Source organism: Anabas testudineus, chromosome 17 (genome assembly GCF_900324465.2).
Source record: "Anabas testudineus chromosome 17, fAnaTes1.2, whole genome shotgun sequence".
NCBI classification, from domain to species: Eukaryota; Metazoa; Chordata; class Actinopteri; order Anabantiformes; family Anabantidae; genus Anabas; species Anabas testudineus.
Window position 1 is genome coordinate 14,908,726 of NC_046626.1, and position 17,213 is coordinate 14,925,938.

General features: G+C 38.4%; 2 protein-coding genes and 2 non-coding genes across 5 annotated transcripts in view; 1 reads left to right on the plus strand and 3 right to left on the minus strand.

Moving 5' to 3' along the window:
* Positions 1–43: 43 nt before the first annotated feature.
* Positions 44–8,601, minus strand: LOC113171574 (elongation factor 1-delta-like). Of its 2 annotated transcripts, XM_026374031.1 has the most exons (8): positions 8,489–8,601; positions 4,748–4,871; positions 2,992–3,048; positions 2,177–2,261; positions 1,439–1,533; positions 1,035–1,244; positions 728–922; positions 44–160 (listed from the first exon to the last, which is right to left on the minus strand). In XM_026374031.1, exons 2-8 carry the CDS (start codon positions 4,862–4,864, stop codon positions 122–124), a joined length of 798 nt encoding a protein of 265 aa, XP_026229816.1. In that variant the 5' UTR covers positions 4,865–4,871; positions 8,489–8,601; the 3' UTR covers positions 44–121. The 2 variants fall into 2 exon arrangements, with proteins under 2 accessions (XP_026229816.1, XP_026229817.1); XM_026374032.1 differs by lacking the exon at positions 2,992–3,048.
* Positions 7,541–17,213, plus strand: part of ghrhra (growth hormone releasing hormone receptor a) — a 28,203-nt gene continuing 18,530 nt past the window's right edge. Inside the window, exons 1-3 of the mRNA XM_026374044.1 lie at positions 7,541–7,552; positions 13,903–13,992; positions 14,717–14,825. Of these exons, the coding sequence (XP_026229829.1) occupies positions 13,906–13,992; positions 14,717–14,825 (196 nt within the window). The 5' untranslated portion in view covers positions 7,541–7,552; positions 13,903–13,905. The remainder of the gene's footprint in view (positions 7,553–13,902; positions 13,993–14,716; positions 14,826–17,213) is intronic.
* trnal-uaa lies at positions 10,077–10,159 on the minus strand. Its single transcript has one exon. It is a non-coding gene; the product is annotated as a tRNA-Leu (tRNA).
* On the minus strand, positions 11,634–11,716 carry trnal-uaa. Its single transcript has one exon. It is a non-coding gene; the product is annotated as a tRNA-Leu (tRNA).

Consider the following 17,213-nt stretch of genomic DNA (forward strand, 5'->3'; position numbering starts at 1 on the left):
TGTAGTTCAACATTTTATTTAAAAAAAAAATGAAACCATGACAGATGTTTGTGCTCACAGCTTAGCTTTTTAATAACCGTGCAGCAACTCTTTGGCAGAGAGGGTGAAAAGCTGGTGGAGTTTAGATCTTATTGAAGGCAGCGACATCTACGCTCTGGACCTACAGCGAAAGAAATACATAAAACATGTTAGATCAGAGCAAAGCCATTTCATTTCAAATCAATAAAGCTTTTAATGTCAGTTACAACTTCACAGAACATTTTTTTTTAATAAAAGGAAAAAGTTAAATTTCGGAAATATGATTCAGTATCCTATCTATCCTAAATATAAAGCTACAGACAGAAACCGGTTAAACACAAAATGGAGATGGGAACCAGCCAGCCTGGCTCTGTTTAACAATAACATAATCCATCTGGCAACACTTAAAATCTCACTAATTGACATTATATTATCATTAGTATAAATGTGCTAAAATGAGTGCAATAACAACAACAGCAGGGGATCATTTCTTGGCTGGTAGTTTTATACAACTGTAAAACAGCTAATTAATTGGTGACCTTTAGAGGTGGTAGCTGGTGGACAAGATTTGTTTTGATCAAATCAGAGGGGGGGGGGGGGGTCCAGGTTACTGGTAAAATTGCAGAAAAGTAAAACACATTTCTATGTTTTACTTTTTTTCCCCAGTTGTAACTGACCATGAAATAACATTAACGAAATTGTTACTTACAAAGTCCTCAAACTTGGTGATCTCCTCCTCCAGGATGTCGGTACCGACTTTGTCGTCTTCAACCACACAGTTGATCTGCAGCTTCTTGATGCCGTAGCCAACTGGCACTAGCTTGGATGCTCCCCACAGGAGCCCATCCATCTGCACTGAGCGCACACACTCCTCCAACTTCACCATATCCGTCTCATCATCCCACTAGACAAACATAGAAGAGGGGGAGAGCAATTACATTTTCTGACAGCTATGAACACAGTTTTACTTTGCTGTTAAGAAAATAGTCAGACATCTTGCTGGTATTGATACATACAGGTTTGACGTCTAACAGGATTGATGACTTGGCGATGAGGGCAGGTTTCTTGGCTTTCTTGGCTGCATAGGCATCCAGGCGCTCTTGCTTGAGACGTGCTGCCTCCTCATCTTCTTCTTCATCACTGCCAAACAGGTCAATGTCATCGTCATCGTCATCGCCATTTTCCACCTTTACCTGTTGAGCTGGAGCAGCCTGGACTGGTGCAGCCTGTTTAATAAGATAAAAGAAAGCAACAGTTGTGAAGGTGAGCCGTTTTGAGGGCGTTTTCCCCAAGTTTATTTGTCGATTTTCTTTTCTATTTTAAAAGGTTCCAGGTGACAAGACTTGGTTGTCTCTTTGAGATTTACATAAATAGTGGGCATACATGTGTAAACACACTAATTCTTACAGTAGATATCTACCTTAACACATGGAATGGCTGCTGGTGCAGGGCTCTTTTCCAACACAGCCACTCTTAATTCCAGCTTCTGCAAGACAGCTCTCATGTCCTCCACCACTAGAAGCAAAACACAGTAGTAAAGTTACAAAATATATAAATAACACATGGGGAGAGGCTTACACTACGTTAACAGTCAGCTAGCTAACATCTAAAATCTTTTTGGTACAAAAAACTGCAAGCATTCCCACGATCTGTTTCAGCTTGTTTCAGCAATTAAAATACACGGGTAGTATGGGAAACGGATGAGCAAACAAATCACACATAACAAGCAAAGAACAAATGTCATAGTTTTGCCATTTCCACTCTTTGCATCGTTTCTAGAGAACAAAGACTTTCTGCAGAAGCAGAGAGCCACAGCAAGAAAAGCTTATTAAACTACTGTGTGAGGAAAATGTTTTTGTTTTTGAGAGAGAAATGCTGCAGTACTAGGGCCATTTGTTTTCTCACAGGCAAGACAGAATTTCTACAAATCTGTCTTACAATTACGATTCCTTCCTGCTCCAGTTTCCCTAAAGTACTGCTCACACGAACCTGAAGCATGGCTAAGCCCAGAATTATGGATCTGAGTGGGAGAGCGAAGCAGGGAGTGAAAACTCACCACTACAGGGCGCTCTGTTGCACGACATGAACCATCATGTTTGGAAATGTTTAGTATATTTAGCTGACTTAGTGTGGAGCCTAGATGACTCAACACACTGACCTTTGTGCAGAGTCTGGTTCTCCACTTCCAGGCTCTTCATGCGTGAAACCAGCTCCTGGTGGTCTCCTCCTGCATGTGAGGATGACTGTGGGAAGATAAACAAGAATTGTAATGAGCTCAAGTGTTAACACAGCAGGAGCACATTCATCCTGGTTAAGTGCCACAAAAAAGGCACTAATCTTTCAAAAGAAAGCCATGCAATGCTGACACACTTGCATGGACACGTGCACACACAATGTTTATCCTGTCCCATTAAAAACAAAGATAAAAGTAAAAGATAATATTTCTTTCAAAAATTATTAGCATTTTATTGTGGTCAAAATGTCTCGCAAGAAAACAAGTCATTTGTGCCCCAAAATTCATGCATCTGGAAGTCACTGAGTGGCTGAGTATGAGGGCTAAAAATGCATGATGGTAATATAGCGGTGGAGGATGAGACATATACAGTGGCAAGAAAAAGTATGTGAAACTTTTGGAATTTTTGGGGTTTTCTCCATTAATTTGACATAAAACATTATCTGATTATCTGAGTCAAGAGTTTTAACAAATATAATGTGCCTAAAATAATTACACAAAAAAATGTTTGTTCTCAAAGACATGAAAGATCAGAATTTTGTGTTATTTTAGGCACATTATATTTTTAAATACTCTTGTCAGATAAATTAATTCAGAAAACCAAATGGTTCACATATTTTTTGACACTATATTAGCACACTCTAAGTCGTCAGGCAGCAGCAGTCAAAGCCACGCACGTGCCTCATTGTCCAAACCATGCAGCCTTCCCAGCCTGAGCACAGAAAAGCTGGAGGACTTACATTTCTGTGCTGTCGTTTCTGCTGGCGCCCTTTGGCCTGCTGCAGGCCCGTTTTCACCTACACCCGGTGATGTACAATGTTAAGGTAAGGGAGGAATACAACAAGACAAGAAAAACTACTGGTTGTAGGGGGCAAGTCTGATGTGAATATTGAAATAGAAATTGGATGAAACATTTCTTTTTTATTGCAAAAGTATAAAGTTCAGTAGAGGTGGTTTGTAAAAAGTAACCATCAGCCAGGAGCTCATCATTCCTTCAGTTTTACAATATTAAACAATATAGTTGACCTGCTTAGCTTGATGAAGTCTGACTTTAAAAGACGGGCATGGAAAATGTGGATGCACGTACATATGAATATATAGACTTGACATGAATATACAGCATAAGACTTGAAAAATGTGAATATTCTGCATTGTGACCACACTCATACTGCAAACAGTGCAAAGAAACACAGGGAACTTACTGAGAGTGAAATGAGAATAATGTGAGATGAAATCAGAGGTGAAAGGGAGAGTAAGCACTTCTAAATAGATAATATAGATTTATATAGTGTCTGCCTTGTTGTGCCTGATGTTGCAGAATAAAGTTTACGCACTTTCTGGCAGCAGGTTGGTACCCAGCTCCTATGGGATGGTATGCTGACCTGACACACAACTCTCAATTCTTGACCGACTGTTCCTTGTCGGTGAAGGCTTACTCCATTCACCTCAAGCGTATTTGGGTCACAGAGTCAATTAATCCATTAGTTAATTGGTTCACTTATTTTTTAAGCAAACATGTTGAATAAAGCCATGCTGAAACTTGCTGCTTTTTTTTTGTTGAATATCATTGTAAACTGAATATTTGGAGATGTGTTTATTCCTTTTTAATCACCTTCTCTTCTGCAAGCACATCAATAAAAGTAATATACTACTACTACTAATAATAAAATAATAATAATAAAATAATAATTATAATAAGTAGGCTGCAGCCAGCCAAGATGTTTCAGAAGTATATAGGTAAAAAAACAAATAAAAAAATAATAATATAAAAAAAAAAAAAAAAACAATGACAAATATGAATGTATAATTATAAGGCTTTTTCTACTTGAGTGAATTGAAGTGAGCATACTAAAGCTCTCCATTGTTTCCCATGACTCAGTAGAAACTCTAAAGCTGCTGTGACCCTGGACAGCCTGAGAAGCAGGGACAGCTGCCAAACCACCTGACCCCTCTCACTAGGCTGAGCCACTTCTAAATCGAGTGGCTCAACTCACACACACACACAGCTGCTCGGGGCAGCCGAGCACTGTGACAGACGATGATGTAAGTATTGCTTGAACCAACAGGCCAGTGACTGACTGACTGACATGGCACTGTGCAGCTGCTGACAGTAAAGCATGAGCTGAGGTGGTGTCAGACAGAATACCCACTGGTGCAGGACTGAAAATGAAGAATTTCTACACTAACTGAGTAATCACATCTAAAAAGTGGCTACACAGATAACCAATTGCTTTGGATCAGCAAATGAAAGGTCAAGAAGGTGGAAAAATATACTAAGGTCAAAGGTTGAGGCTCACTTTGGAATTTCTTTGTTGCATACAGTTTAGATAAAGTTGTAGATGACTGGCATTACTGGAAAAAGCTGTTTTTGTAAATGGAATATCTATATAGCTATATTGAGGCTCACTGTGAGCAAACAGTGTCTAGGCTAGTTTACCAATTAAAAAGTCTTATTAGCATATATTCTGGATTAAAAGTATAATTATTATTTTTTACCTGTTGCTGTTGTGTGGAGGGGCCATTGACTCCCTCATAGAAGCACTTCTCTGCTTCATCGTAGCGGTGTTTGTCAAACCAGATTTTCTCTGTGGCAAGGCACTGCACTCCACTCATGCTGGTGCTGAAGGAAAAATTCAGGAGAAATTAGACAATGCAAAAACACTGACCTGTATTTGATAACAGTTATTACAGGCAGCACAGTCAGTGACAGGAGACGGAACATGGCATAATTAGATGCTTGACCAAGGCGCTGCTAAATTACAGATTACAACAGCATGCATGACCACACGAAGTTGTGGGTGGAATAGGGAGAGAGAAATAAAACCAAAACATAGACATTTTCTATTACATGCAAAACCAACAAGCTGACATGGAAATAAATGAGGTGTCATTTTCTGGAAAAATGAAAAAGGTTAAAACAACTTATTGCATATATTTCAACTTTCCTTTTCATGTTACAGATGGGTTACTGCAGCACGACAGCATCTACACATTCCCCTGTCAATGAAACAGAGTTGCCTGGTCTGCAAAGTCTGTACTAGAGAACAAAAGGCTGCTCGCTGCCAGCCGACCTTTGCTGTCTGACAGCAAAGGTCGGCTGGCAGCGAGCAGAGAGCAGCAACCTTTGCAGCCTTACTGACAGCAAAGGTTGACTTAATTGTTTCAACACAGTTAGTTCACTATTCATGACTGTATATAGCTGCAAGTAGTACATGAATACTTATGTGACCTGACACATGGTCAGACAGACCAGTGAGCAGAAAAAAAACTCGAGGGTTGCATTTATTTCAGGAATCTGTGAGGTGAAACCTGATCCAGGATGTCCAGTTTCAACTTAATGGTTTAGTGTCCTTAATTAACAGGTGATGGCAACATTATGATGTTGCACTGTGGTGAAGATGAATGAGGTTTGACTTTTTTTGCCATAGTCCTGTGCATCAATGTCAAACAAAAAATGTTTCTATAGACCTGCATGTTGACCACAATGCATTAGTTAGCAGACAGACAACATAATCATTATTGTACTTTCAACTGGTAACACACATCTCTCTCCCATTCCTAGTGCGACAGGTATCATACTTGTCCCATCTGGGCCTGTTCTCCGTCTCAGAGTGGCCTCTCTTCCTCTGGGTTGGCCCCCTGCTGCCACCTTTGCCTCCTCGCTCAGTTTCAGAGGAGGTGCGATTGCGGCTTTTTCTATTCTGCTGGTGTGGGGTACCAGCTGACTTGGTGACAGGGTGCCCCTGATCCTGCTGATGATTCTGGCTGCGTTTGGAGACATTCGCTTCCAAAGAGGAGCTCAATTGCTCCTCTTCAGGTCCAGAGCTCTGGCTCTCTGACTGAGACAAACGTGTGCGTCGCCGCAGCCTCCTGAACTGGACGTTGTCTCCGCTGATGATACCTCTCTCCCGAGCAGGAATACTACCCTGCTTCAAAATCCCAAACGGCACAGCATTTTCAGGGGCTCCATTTTGCGGATGGTTTGGCAAAGACTGGTCCATTTCTCAATTAAAGGGATGTCTTCTCTACTCACTATTGTGCCAGGTTTATAAAAAGAGAAAAGAAGTAACAGGTGGAAGCTAGAGCCATTAGTTCAGTGTCAAGTTAGGATCAGAAAGAAACTTGCAGCCACTATATGATGCCAATGTGATCAGGGATTGATCAAAAAGCTCACAAAATACCCAATGTTATATTTCCAGATACCCTTATGTGTATAGCAGCAACCAACAGGACATTAAAATAACATTCAGAAAGGTTCCAACACGTCATTGATCAATCTCACATTGCACTTTTAAAAAGCAAAGCTAAAGCAAACAAGGCAAAATGAGCACAAACAAGAACGGCCAACATTTAGGGCATGTCTGCAGCGTTTCTTTGGTTATTAATTTAAATCTACAAGAAGCACCGTGTAGTAAGTTGGAAATTATGATTTTATAATATAATTAGGAAACAATTTTTTAATTGCATCTGAACTTGAATCACCTGGTGTAAATTACACCAAGATAATCACAAGTGTTGTGAAAACCTAGAACAACTAGTGTTTCACCACAGCAGCATTTCACCCACAGCTGTGTCCAAGTAACAAGAAAACACTATGTTTATTCATTAAATATGACAGAACATTTTGTTATGAGACATCTGAAAATCCCTTCCTGTGCAACAGTGTCTTCTGCTTTAGCATGCTGGATGATAAAGTATGCTACCTATTATGGAACTCAATATTTAAAAAATTCAAACGACTTACTTTGCAAATGAAATTAATCACACAAGCTTATTGTATATTGCATGAATATTTCATGTAAGACAATACAAATGTCTCAAAGCTGCATTGGCTTTAAACAGAGAATTAAAAAAAAAAAAAAAAAAAACAACAACAAACAAACCACAATAATCACATTTCATGCAATAATCAGAGGATAACTTATAGTAATGAATACAACCAAACAAAGTACATAAATAACACAGATGCATTATTTAGCACAACATTAGCGCATGGATACATTCTCAGTAGTGTATTAGGTATGAGTAAAACTAATGCAATTAGTCCATTTTCATTTAATTGTTTTTAGAGGTTCTGTCCACTGTGGCCATTTTGGAGGCTGCAGCTTGTAAACTTTGATGGTTTTTTCAATTAATCGTCTTCTAATATTTTGTTCTCTCAATTAGAGCTGAAACAAGTAGCTGATGAACTGATTAATCAATTTGTTCCGTTGCTGTTTATTATACTAAACAACATCTTTAAACAGCTGCTCAAGCAAAACATTTTAAATGTCACCCTGTGTTTTAAAGCAAACAAACAAGGTCTTGTTAGCAGAACCTTTGTACACAAATGTATTTTATACATGCTTCTCTGTTTTTTAATTGCTAAAGAAATGCTTTTGCACTGCGATGGGAATTTTTCACTCATCTGTCATTGCATTGACAAAATAATTAACTGTTATCTGGACATAATAATAATCAACAGATCAGTTAGATAATCAATAGAGAACAGAAACAATCACTGACTACATCCTCAATACCCATGTATAAACTAGAGTAGATGGTAAAGTTTTCATTAAAATACAACAGAACTAAACACCACTGCACAAACTACAGCCTCTAACATGGGTCCTCAATTTGACTCTACATCCTTCTGAATAATAGTCAATTTAATCCTAATTAAAGATTGATTGTAGGGCTGTTGTATTAAACTGCATTAGGTTTAGTCAGATGCACCAAATAAACTGGCAGTGTTAAATGTTTTCAACCACACCAGCTGTGAGAGCTGAAACTCGGCTTCAACATTAACACTCACCTTTGGTGAATGTGGATCTAAACTGAGAAATACACACATTATTTACAATATATTACAGAAAAATGATATGTAGTCTTGTCTATTCTGTCCATGTTGAAGGAATGACGGTAACATGGGGACAAAATAACTTTACAACTTGCAAACAACTTGTCACTTCTGAATCCTTAAAATAAGTTGTCATTTTAGGTACAATATCAGTCACAGAACAAGGGGAAAGTACAAGTAAAGTGACATTAAAGTCAGTAAAAGTACTTGTTGTACCCGTTACTTCACTACTCGGTCACTAACTAACGTTAGTTAGCTAGTTAAAGTTTTGACAGCCGCTATTTTCGTTGACCACGTGGCGCTTAAAAAGTCTTTATTCAGAATAGTTCAATGGTTTTACGAGCAGTCACACTTTTATAAAGCCCCAGGCTGTATATGTACAACTTTATAGCACTTACTGTTGGTTTTATTCGACGTTTTATGGCTCGGGAATCGTCCGTCAGCGTGCTGCCTCGGCTGTAATCCGACGGTGGAAGAGGACCAGCCGTGACAGGCCGCCGGTATTCTTCAGTGGCAGAGGGGGGACACAACGTTAGCATTTCAACGGCTTTATCGATCATTTTCACCTTTGTTTGCATTTTCCGAAAAACGCAACACAGTAACTATGTCAAGCCAGCACGCAATATAAGGAGAATCCTAAATATTTAAACGAATCAATGTTTTTGAGACCATTTACAGCGCAACGTACGGTTGGTACGGTCCATTTGGGCAAAGACTCTATTTCCCATGATTCCAAGCGTACTGCTGTCAACCAGCTAGGTAGCTAAATGTGCAGCTGCAGCAGAGGTGATGAAGAACTACTGAACACATTTAATCAAGTATACTAATTAAGAACACATTTGAAACACTTTAACTTTAGTGGACTATATTCTTGTTGTGTTAGTCTACTTTTACTCCACTATAGCATTAATTGTTAGTAAGCAGATTTACATTTATATAATAGGAATGTGAATTAATTGCTTGCAAGTACATAAAGTAAATAAAATCAGCTGCACCTACCAGCTGTTCTGTTTTGTTGCACAAGTATCCATGTAACATACATAACTTGTTTTTTGTTTTTATTAATTAGGCTTCTACACGTTTTTTTTTTTTTTTTTGCCATATATTTAATCTTTTATTTATATTAGTTTGTCAAACAAATCTGGACACGTACATTCATGCTGTTAGCAGGATCAAGTTTGACAGTGTTTATCAGACTTTACAGTCTTAGCGCAGTACTTTTTGTACGTAATAATTCAACTTAAGTAATGAATTTGAAGTGGTACTTCCACTTGTAGTACGGTACATTTTATGCGACTACTTTTACTTGAGAATTGTGTTTGTGTATTTCATAATAATGATTTTATGTGTTTAACTATGTGCTGTTGCTTTTCTCTTTTCTCTTTCAATTTGGTAAACAAACCTCTTTCAGTGTTCCTAAAATAAATCTGGGCTTGGTGTTAATGTTAGGTTTAGCTCAGGTTTAAGCTCTTTGTGGTGCCAAATGTGTTTACCCCTCTTTTCCTGCAGAGGGCAGGACAGTCGAGTCAATTTAACCAGACTACAAACATTGCATAAACCATAATCAGGTACTAAATATTATTAACAATATTTGTGTAAAGTAGAATAGCACAGTATAGACCATATAACCATCAACTTTACACACTTGACAGTCAAGATTATGAACAATGTGGCGTTTGTATTATAATTATTGTTGTTATATTTTTGTGTTAAATTCAAAGTATAAAGACTGATTAATAATGCAAGCAACAAATACAAACATATTATTGTTTTATTTATTGACATTGCTGTTGTTAATCTATGTGTTAAACTATCAAAGAACCACATAATATGTTTGTTAAAAACAAAATACATAATGAAATGAACACAATAACACACCTTTAGCATCTATTCACCCACAGTTTCACTATGCTCTCACTTTAATAAATGCTTGTGATGAATTTATAGCTCGTACATAAGTTGCCATGAGGTGACACAGCATTACTTTACCAGGAGTGGGGATCGAACCCACGAGGACATCTGTCCATTGGATCTTAAGTCCAACGCCTTAACCTCTCGGCCATCCTGGTTTTTCAGAGCTCTTTAAACGACCATAGAATCCACATCTAAAGAGGTCTAACATCTTGCTGGTTTCTATAGTAGATCCCTCACTCATCACTCATTTTCAGATAAGTGTCACTGTGGGATCATAACTGAAAACAAAGTGGTGACTATCTCCTATAACTATGTACATATGTGTGTGCAATATGAAAATCTCAAAGAGAAACATGATTGATATGAATTTCAAAATGAGCAACATGAACTCTGAAATCTTTCCTGTGAAACAGAGATGGATGTGTTACTTCTGACAGTTTCAGAAATCTGACAGATGTAAGAAAGTTGTCAGCAGTTGGTCCTCTGTTTCAAGAAAGATGTTTTCATCTGTTTTTTTTCAAAGAGAAACATCTATCATGGGTGTTGAACCCATAAGGGCATGATATATTCATTAAATGTAAAGCCCAGCATCTTATTCATATTCAACCACTCTGGTTGACCAATCACTCACAACTTGTGTTCTTCAAAGGGCAAATAGAAAAAGTCCAAGCAGCAATAGTTAAATTTGTGACAAGTACTGTGCTGGATATTCTTTAAAATACAGCTTTAAGTTGTGCCAGAATGAAGACATTAGACCAGCAGTTCAAGTTATGATTTATTCTGTACAAGCAATACGCAAAAGGAAATGTTCAATGTCACTACTTTCAGTAAGAGGTTGATTAATTCCTGCCCTCATTTCATGTTACTAATAGTATTTTTGAGTTTCTTTATTTTTGCATTATTTATGTGCCCTATCTGCCTTACACATTATGTGTACGTTGGTTTCTGTTATGCAGTGCATATTGCCTCAGGCCTTTACCTTATTAGAGTACATTTTATTATGGATTGACAACTGAATGGCCCCAAAAGGTAAGAGCCTCTTGTTTAAGAGACAGGATTAAATGAAAAAGCAGAAGCAGAGGCTCTGCAAACCAGCTCTAGAATCAACCCAGCATAGTGGACCCCTGGCCAGGACCCCCAAATTGTGTGGGGTCCAATATTGAACCATGATTTGCTTTCATTGTCTCAGTGTCTGGTGCGTACGTGAAATGATATCTTTTAAGCTTTAATCTGTGTTTTCTTCTTATTTTTGTGTCATTTCTTTTGTTTTCCCCTCCCTGTGCTGTTAAGTACCTTAGACCAGCTGTGTTGTTTGTCAAGTGCTGTATAAATAAAGATAAGTTGAGTTAGTGAATCCATGAAACCTATCAGAAAACCCACACACTTATCTTTTACCTTAGTCTCTCCTTTGTTACTCTTTCATCATGTGAAGTACTCACAGACCAGTGTGGGTTGGAAAACAGGGCCATCATGTGCGGTTTACTCACGTCATGTTATATGACTTCTGTGCAATGACGTTTTTTCTATGTGTTGTTTATTCTCTTTGGTCCATACAAAGATAAGGGTATCATAATTGCAACCTCAACTGTACAGTAACAAACACAGAGGTACCATTGTGTCGTATTGCATTACCAGGAGTGGGGATCGAACCCACGAGGACATCTGTCCATTGGATCTTAAGTCCAACGCCTTAACCTCTCGGCCATCCTGGTCAAGAAAACCCTTAGATGTGAACACTACATGACAATGTCTTCTAGGTGCGTGTACTTCCACATCAGAGAATACTCTGTACCACATTTTACAATTTAAAAAAAATATTTTTAAACTCACAGGCACTGCAATAGGTTTGGATTTCTAATCAATTTGCTAAATTAAAATTATGTTTTCCGCATGTCATGCTGCACAGTGTGTGGATTGATGAGCAAAAATCCACTTTAATCCATTTTAAACTAGGTTTATAATGCAGTAAAATGTTCAGAGGGTGAAGGAGTCTAAATGCTTTCTGATATGACGTGTTTGGATCTCTCTGGGCTCTGGAAACATCTAATTATCACACATTGCAGCCCTAGTATCAGTGTTATTTATTTATCACTGAATTGAGCTATTCCTGACCTCCGTCATGATATTGACATTTCAAACCCATGTTTTATTCAAAAGCTGCTTACAGTACAGTCAGTTCTCGTAGCTTGGGAAATCAGCTTGAACAGGAAACACTAGCTTTTGTGGGGCTCAAACACTCCCCACAAAAGCTAGCTTTTGTTTCAATGCAAACAACTAATGTGTTTGAAAAAAAAAGCCACGTATCAGTTATATCACACAAACCTTTTGTTAGCCTGTGTTTGTGAATGGGTAACAGTGTTGTAGAGTTAGTTTTATGAAAGTCCATACTGCAGGATGACTGAAACCTGATAACATAGTACTGTAGCTTTTACTGAGAGTTTATTATATTATTAATTATTATTCTTAAGTCCAGGTTCACAGATTCACACCTGGTAAATGACCAAGACCAGCATTTTGCTGTTTTAGAGAAAAGATCTTTTTTTTTTTGTAAAAAAAAAAACAAAACCAAAAAAACAACCTCTAAGTAGCTCCAGAAGAACCTTTAAACTTGTAAAGCACCTATTCTGCAGGAAGGTGTTTGACTTTTTCAGCTCTCCCTGATCTGGAAACACCTCTCACTCTGACTCTGACCACAAACCAGTGGCGCAACATGGAAATATATTCCTCATGAGAGATACCAAAACAGCAACAGATGAAGAAACAGACATTTATTTTTTTAGTTACTTCAATCTTCTAATCTATTATGGTGATTTTAACAGATGTTCCTTCCACCACAGCCCCAGCTGGCAGCCTTTCAGGCCATTGTAACCTCAATGTCCTCTAACAGCTCATTACTGACTGCCCAGACTACCTCCTCTGGGAAATTAAAATCATCAATTCAAAATATGTTACAAACATTTCAAATAATCTGAACTGACAAAACACTGGTGATTGCAGATTGGAGGAAACCCATGATTGCATGAATAGTCACCTTAATTTCAAGGTGGATAAACTGTCAACATCTTAGTGTTTGGTGCAATTATTATATCAAACTTTGTTCTCATTTGAAAAAAAAGGTATGTATTCAATCTTTATCTATGCTGCTTACCCTGTTAGGGACTGTGAAGATCCTGGAGCTAATCCTGGATGTACAGGTGACCTGAACAGATCGCCAGGCTACTACATCTTAAGACAGGCAACCATTCACACATACAGGCAGCTTAAGACTCACCAGTTTACACAAATGCACGTTTTTGGACTGTGGGAGGAAACTCACACCCGCACAGGGAGAACATGCAAACTCAGTACAAACACAGAAAATCCATTTGCTCTATGGTAATTTAATGAAGCGCATAATAAATTAAGTAGATAGAGCTTTTGATCACATTACTGAGATCATCAAGATTTTAAACACTTTCACACCAGCTGTGTTTTTTTCCTCTGATTTGTAGTGATCATAATTTAACATTAAACATTTAACACTGTTAACCTGTGGAGTTTGTTTACCCCCAGTGCACATATACAGTTGGTGTTATTAACATTGACAAACTATATTTTGTGACTTAAAAATCAGGACATTGGCTGCTCACACGTCCTTATCTTAGTGAGAGAGAGAGAGAGAGAGAGAGAGAGAGAGAGAGAGAGAGAGAGCAGATGTGTGACAGCAGCAGCCCTCCGCTCCTGCAAGTTTGCAGCTCGCAGGGAGAAATGGGGATTCATCTATTTTAGGTTGACACAGCACCGTTTCACACGGAGTCTACAAAGAAGAAGTCAGTCACAGACACGCACAGAGCAGCACAGAATCCGGATTTTGCGCTCACACCGATGAGGGACATACAATAAAGAAGACAGATAAGAGAACATGGTCATGTATTGTAAGGGACTGCCAGGACGACAAGAGAAATTATTCCTCCTCATCTTTTATCTCCAGCTGTGGAGCAGACCCATGGTGAGTTGCATGTGTAGCTATTATTTTTAAAGTCGTGGGGCAGAATATTTTCATCCGTGAACTGATTAAAAAAAGTGCAACAACAAAAAGTTGCCTTTGCTGCAGCATTTCACACACGACCTGCCGGTAATTTGGGAAACAATTCATTCTGCCCTCATCACACCTTTATTGCAGTGCTGACACCTTTCCAATCCTCTGTCCCTCTCTTGCTTTTTGCGCTCACACAAAGCTCTGCACACACTAATTAACGGTCACCAAGGCTCTCTCGACCTTGATAGCTATTTACCCATAAATAAATATAAAATGAAGAGCCTGGCTTTTGCTGGTCTGGATGTTTTATGGTCTACTGGACATGGATTTGCAAAAGACAATGTCGTTAATTTGTATTACTTTGCAGTTTCTGGCAGAAAATGTCCCATTGTGTCACATAAATCACATTTTATTTGCAGAGAAATTGGAAATGCAACATTTTATTTAAACAGTTTGGGCATTTCTGAGACGATTCTTTGAGTAATAGAGATACATTTCTTGAAAAGCACCTCAACATTTAAAAATAAGGCCTGGGATCTGTGTGTCTTGTCGTTTCTTTAACAGAAAGCTGCTTGTCATGTCCATGTTCTCCCACCGTCCCTGCGCGCACTCGCACTCCTCCAAGTAACAAACGAAGAACATCATCCGCTGCGTCTGCTTTGCTGTAGGTAACTTAGTTGTCTCGTGTTTTCAGGCTCAAGCAATTCATCCGGACTGCGCCATCGTCTCCCAGCACTTGAGGGCACGGGAGATTTGTAGCCTGACCAGGAGAAGCGAGGCGCAAAACCAGAGCGACCAGAGCGGTGGGTACATGCGTGCTGCTGCTGCTGCTGCGCACAAACACACACACACACACACACACACACACACACACACACACACACACACACACACACACAATGATGACCAGAGAGGATTTAAATAGACAAGAATGTGGGCCAGACCCAGAAAGGAGTGTTGACAAGAGGTGAAGCGCATTATTCAGTAGGTAGAGGACATAAGACAAAGCTACTTGTGAACATCCAAGTGAAACGATCCCTGTTAAACTTTCTGTAGCACATTAAAAGGATTATATCATGGTTCAGATGGTGCATGATATGTGCAGCACTGTGAGCTTTTCTACCTGCATCAGAAACCAGGAGAGTTAAAGCAAAAAGTTGAGCTAACTGAAAGTTGGTTTTAACCAATAATAATTTTACTGTCCCTCTATTCAGTTTACTATTCTTCATGCCAAAGAAGGGCAGCAGGGACCAGTGAGTGTTTGACATTTCTACTAAACTACATGAAGATATTTCTCAAAATTGATGGAGATTATATTTCAATCAGTCATTTTAATCGCCACAGTGATCCACAATACAACAACCTGAATCTATAGATCTGTCTGAAATGATATGATATTTATGTATGTTACACAAATACTAACATTAGTGTAGCATTCAGTGACAGTCCTACAGACAGAGAGACTACAGAGGGATCAGTGGGTGGTAAAATGTTAAGTGCTTTTACCTACAGATAGAAAGCAGAATCTGATGCATATAAAGAGATGATAAAATACAATGCTCTTCAAAACTTACCCAACACAGAAAAATACACATTTTCTAATAAAGTATACAGTAGAGACATATTTTAAAGATCCACAATTCCTCCTGAGGGATGATGAGGTGCAATAGTAGAAATACATTCAACGTATTGCTTGTAATTAAGTATTTTTATAGTACAGATCGCTTAAATTAATTATTAGTCTACTGCAACTTAAAATAGGATCTGCATGTGTAGCAACAGAAGATGTGTGACATTGCTTTAATTTCCATGTGTGGACTCAATAAACTTTCTGATGATATTTTGAAAATACAGAGACACAGAAAACATTGGAAATCTTGATGTTATCATAGTGATCTTATACCCACATCGACACTTGTTGTTCTACCTGGTGAGGCCACACCTGCCTGTGCTTTCAACTGGACTCGTTGATTTTATTATTTACTAATGAACTGCGCGTCTCCATGAAGCTCTGCTGCCCCAGAATAACACCACTCTGCCACTTCCACTTGGCAAGAGTGATAAACTTGAACATTTCCAGACTAATTTGATCTTAATTATCACTGATGACACAACACTTTGGTGCAAAGTCTTCCGCTGCTCATTATGCAGATAAATGTATGCTGATGAATTTCACAGTCAAAGTAAGTGTGTTTATGGATCTATCAGTGTGGTGCCATCCGTACATGTAGCGCCAGAAAGTCCTGCACCTTTCACCATTTCACCTTTGTGAATTAACGCAAGACATCAGAGACCGACTCCAGGTAATAAGCCCAAGTAGAAGTTGTATACTAACCTGTGTAATGGTTTAAAATATTTTAAACATTCATAAACATTCAAAACCTGAAGATATTCATTTTACTATGATACAGTGGCAAGAAAAAGTATGTAAACCTTTTGGAATTTCATGACCTTCTGCATTAATTTCTCATAAAGTTTGAACTGATCTTCTTTTAAGTTAAGAGTATTAACAAATATCTGCGATCAAGAATTGTTAATTACATTACACTGGAAAGGGTTATAAAGGGATGCCAAAGACTATAGAAATTCACCAGTCTTCAGTTTGGCAAACAAAAACTGTGGCTACTCTATTAAGAAGTGGGTGAAAATGACCCCAAGAGCACAACAAACACTCATTAATGAGGTAAAGAAACAACAACGAGTGACAGCCAAAGATTTGAAGGCATCATTGGAACTGGCTAACATCTGTGTTTATGAGTCTACAGTAGGTAAAACATTAAACAAGCAGGGTGTCTGTGGCAGGACACAATGAAGGAAGCTGCTACTTACTAAAAAGAACATTGCTACATGCTGTATCATCATGAAAACATCATCCCAATCATAAAGTATGGTGGAGGATTTCCCATCATGATTTGGGCCTGCTATGGAACAACTTTAAGAGAGCCACACATGAGACGTTCAAAGAGCTAAAGCAGTTCTGCAGCAGGAATGGGCTAAAATTCCTCCTGAACTACAGGAAGCGCCTGGTTTAAGTTATTTTTGCCAAGAAGGGGTCAACCAGTTATTAATTTCAAGGGTTTACATACTCACACTATACACCTATCACTATGACAGTTTTAGGGTTGTTCTCAATAAAAGATCCGAATGATTATTTTAGGCACATAATATTTGTTAATATTCTTGACTTAGAT

What these genes read in the sequence shown, in the direction of transcription:
- LOC113171574 (XM_026374031.1), bottom strand. Translation starts at nt 4,864, where the DNA reads ATGAGTGGAGTGCAGTGCCTTGCCACAGAGAAAATCTGGTTTGACAAA. An exon ending in AGAAACGACAGCACAGAAAT is followed by an intron (nt 2,262 to 2,991) that starts GTAAGTCCTCCA and finishes ATCTTCCCACAG; the next exon opens with TCATCCTCACATGCAGGAGG. An exon ending in TCACCAAGTTTGAGGACTTT is followed by an intron (nt 161 to 727) that starts GTAAGTAACAAT and finishes CTTTCGCTGTAG; the next exon opens with GTCCAGAGCGTAGATGTCGC.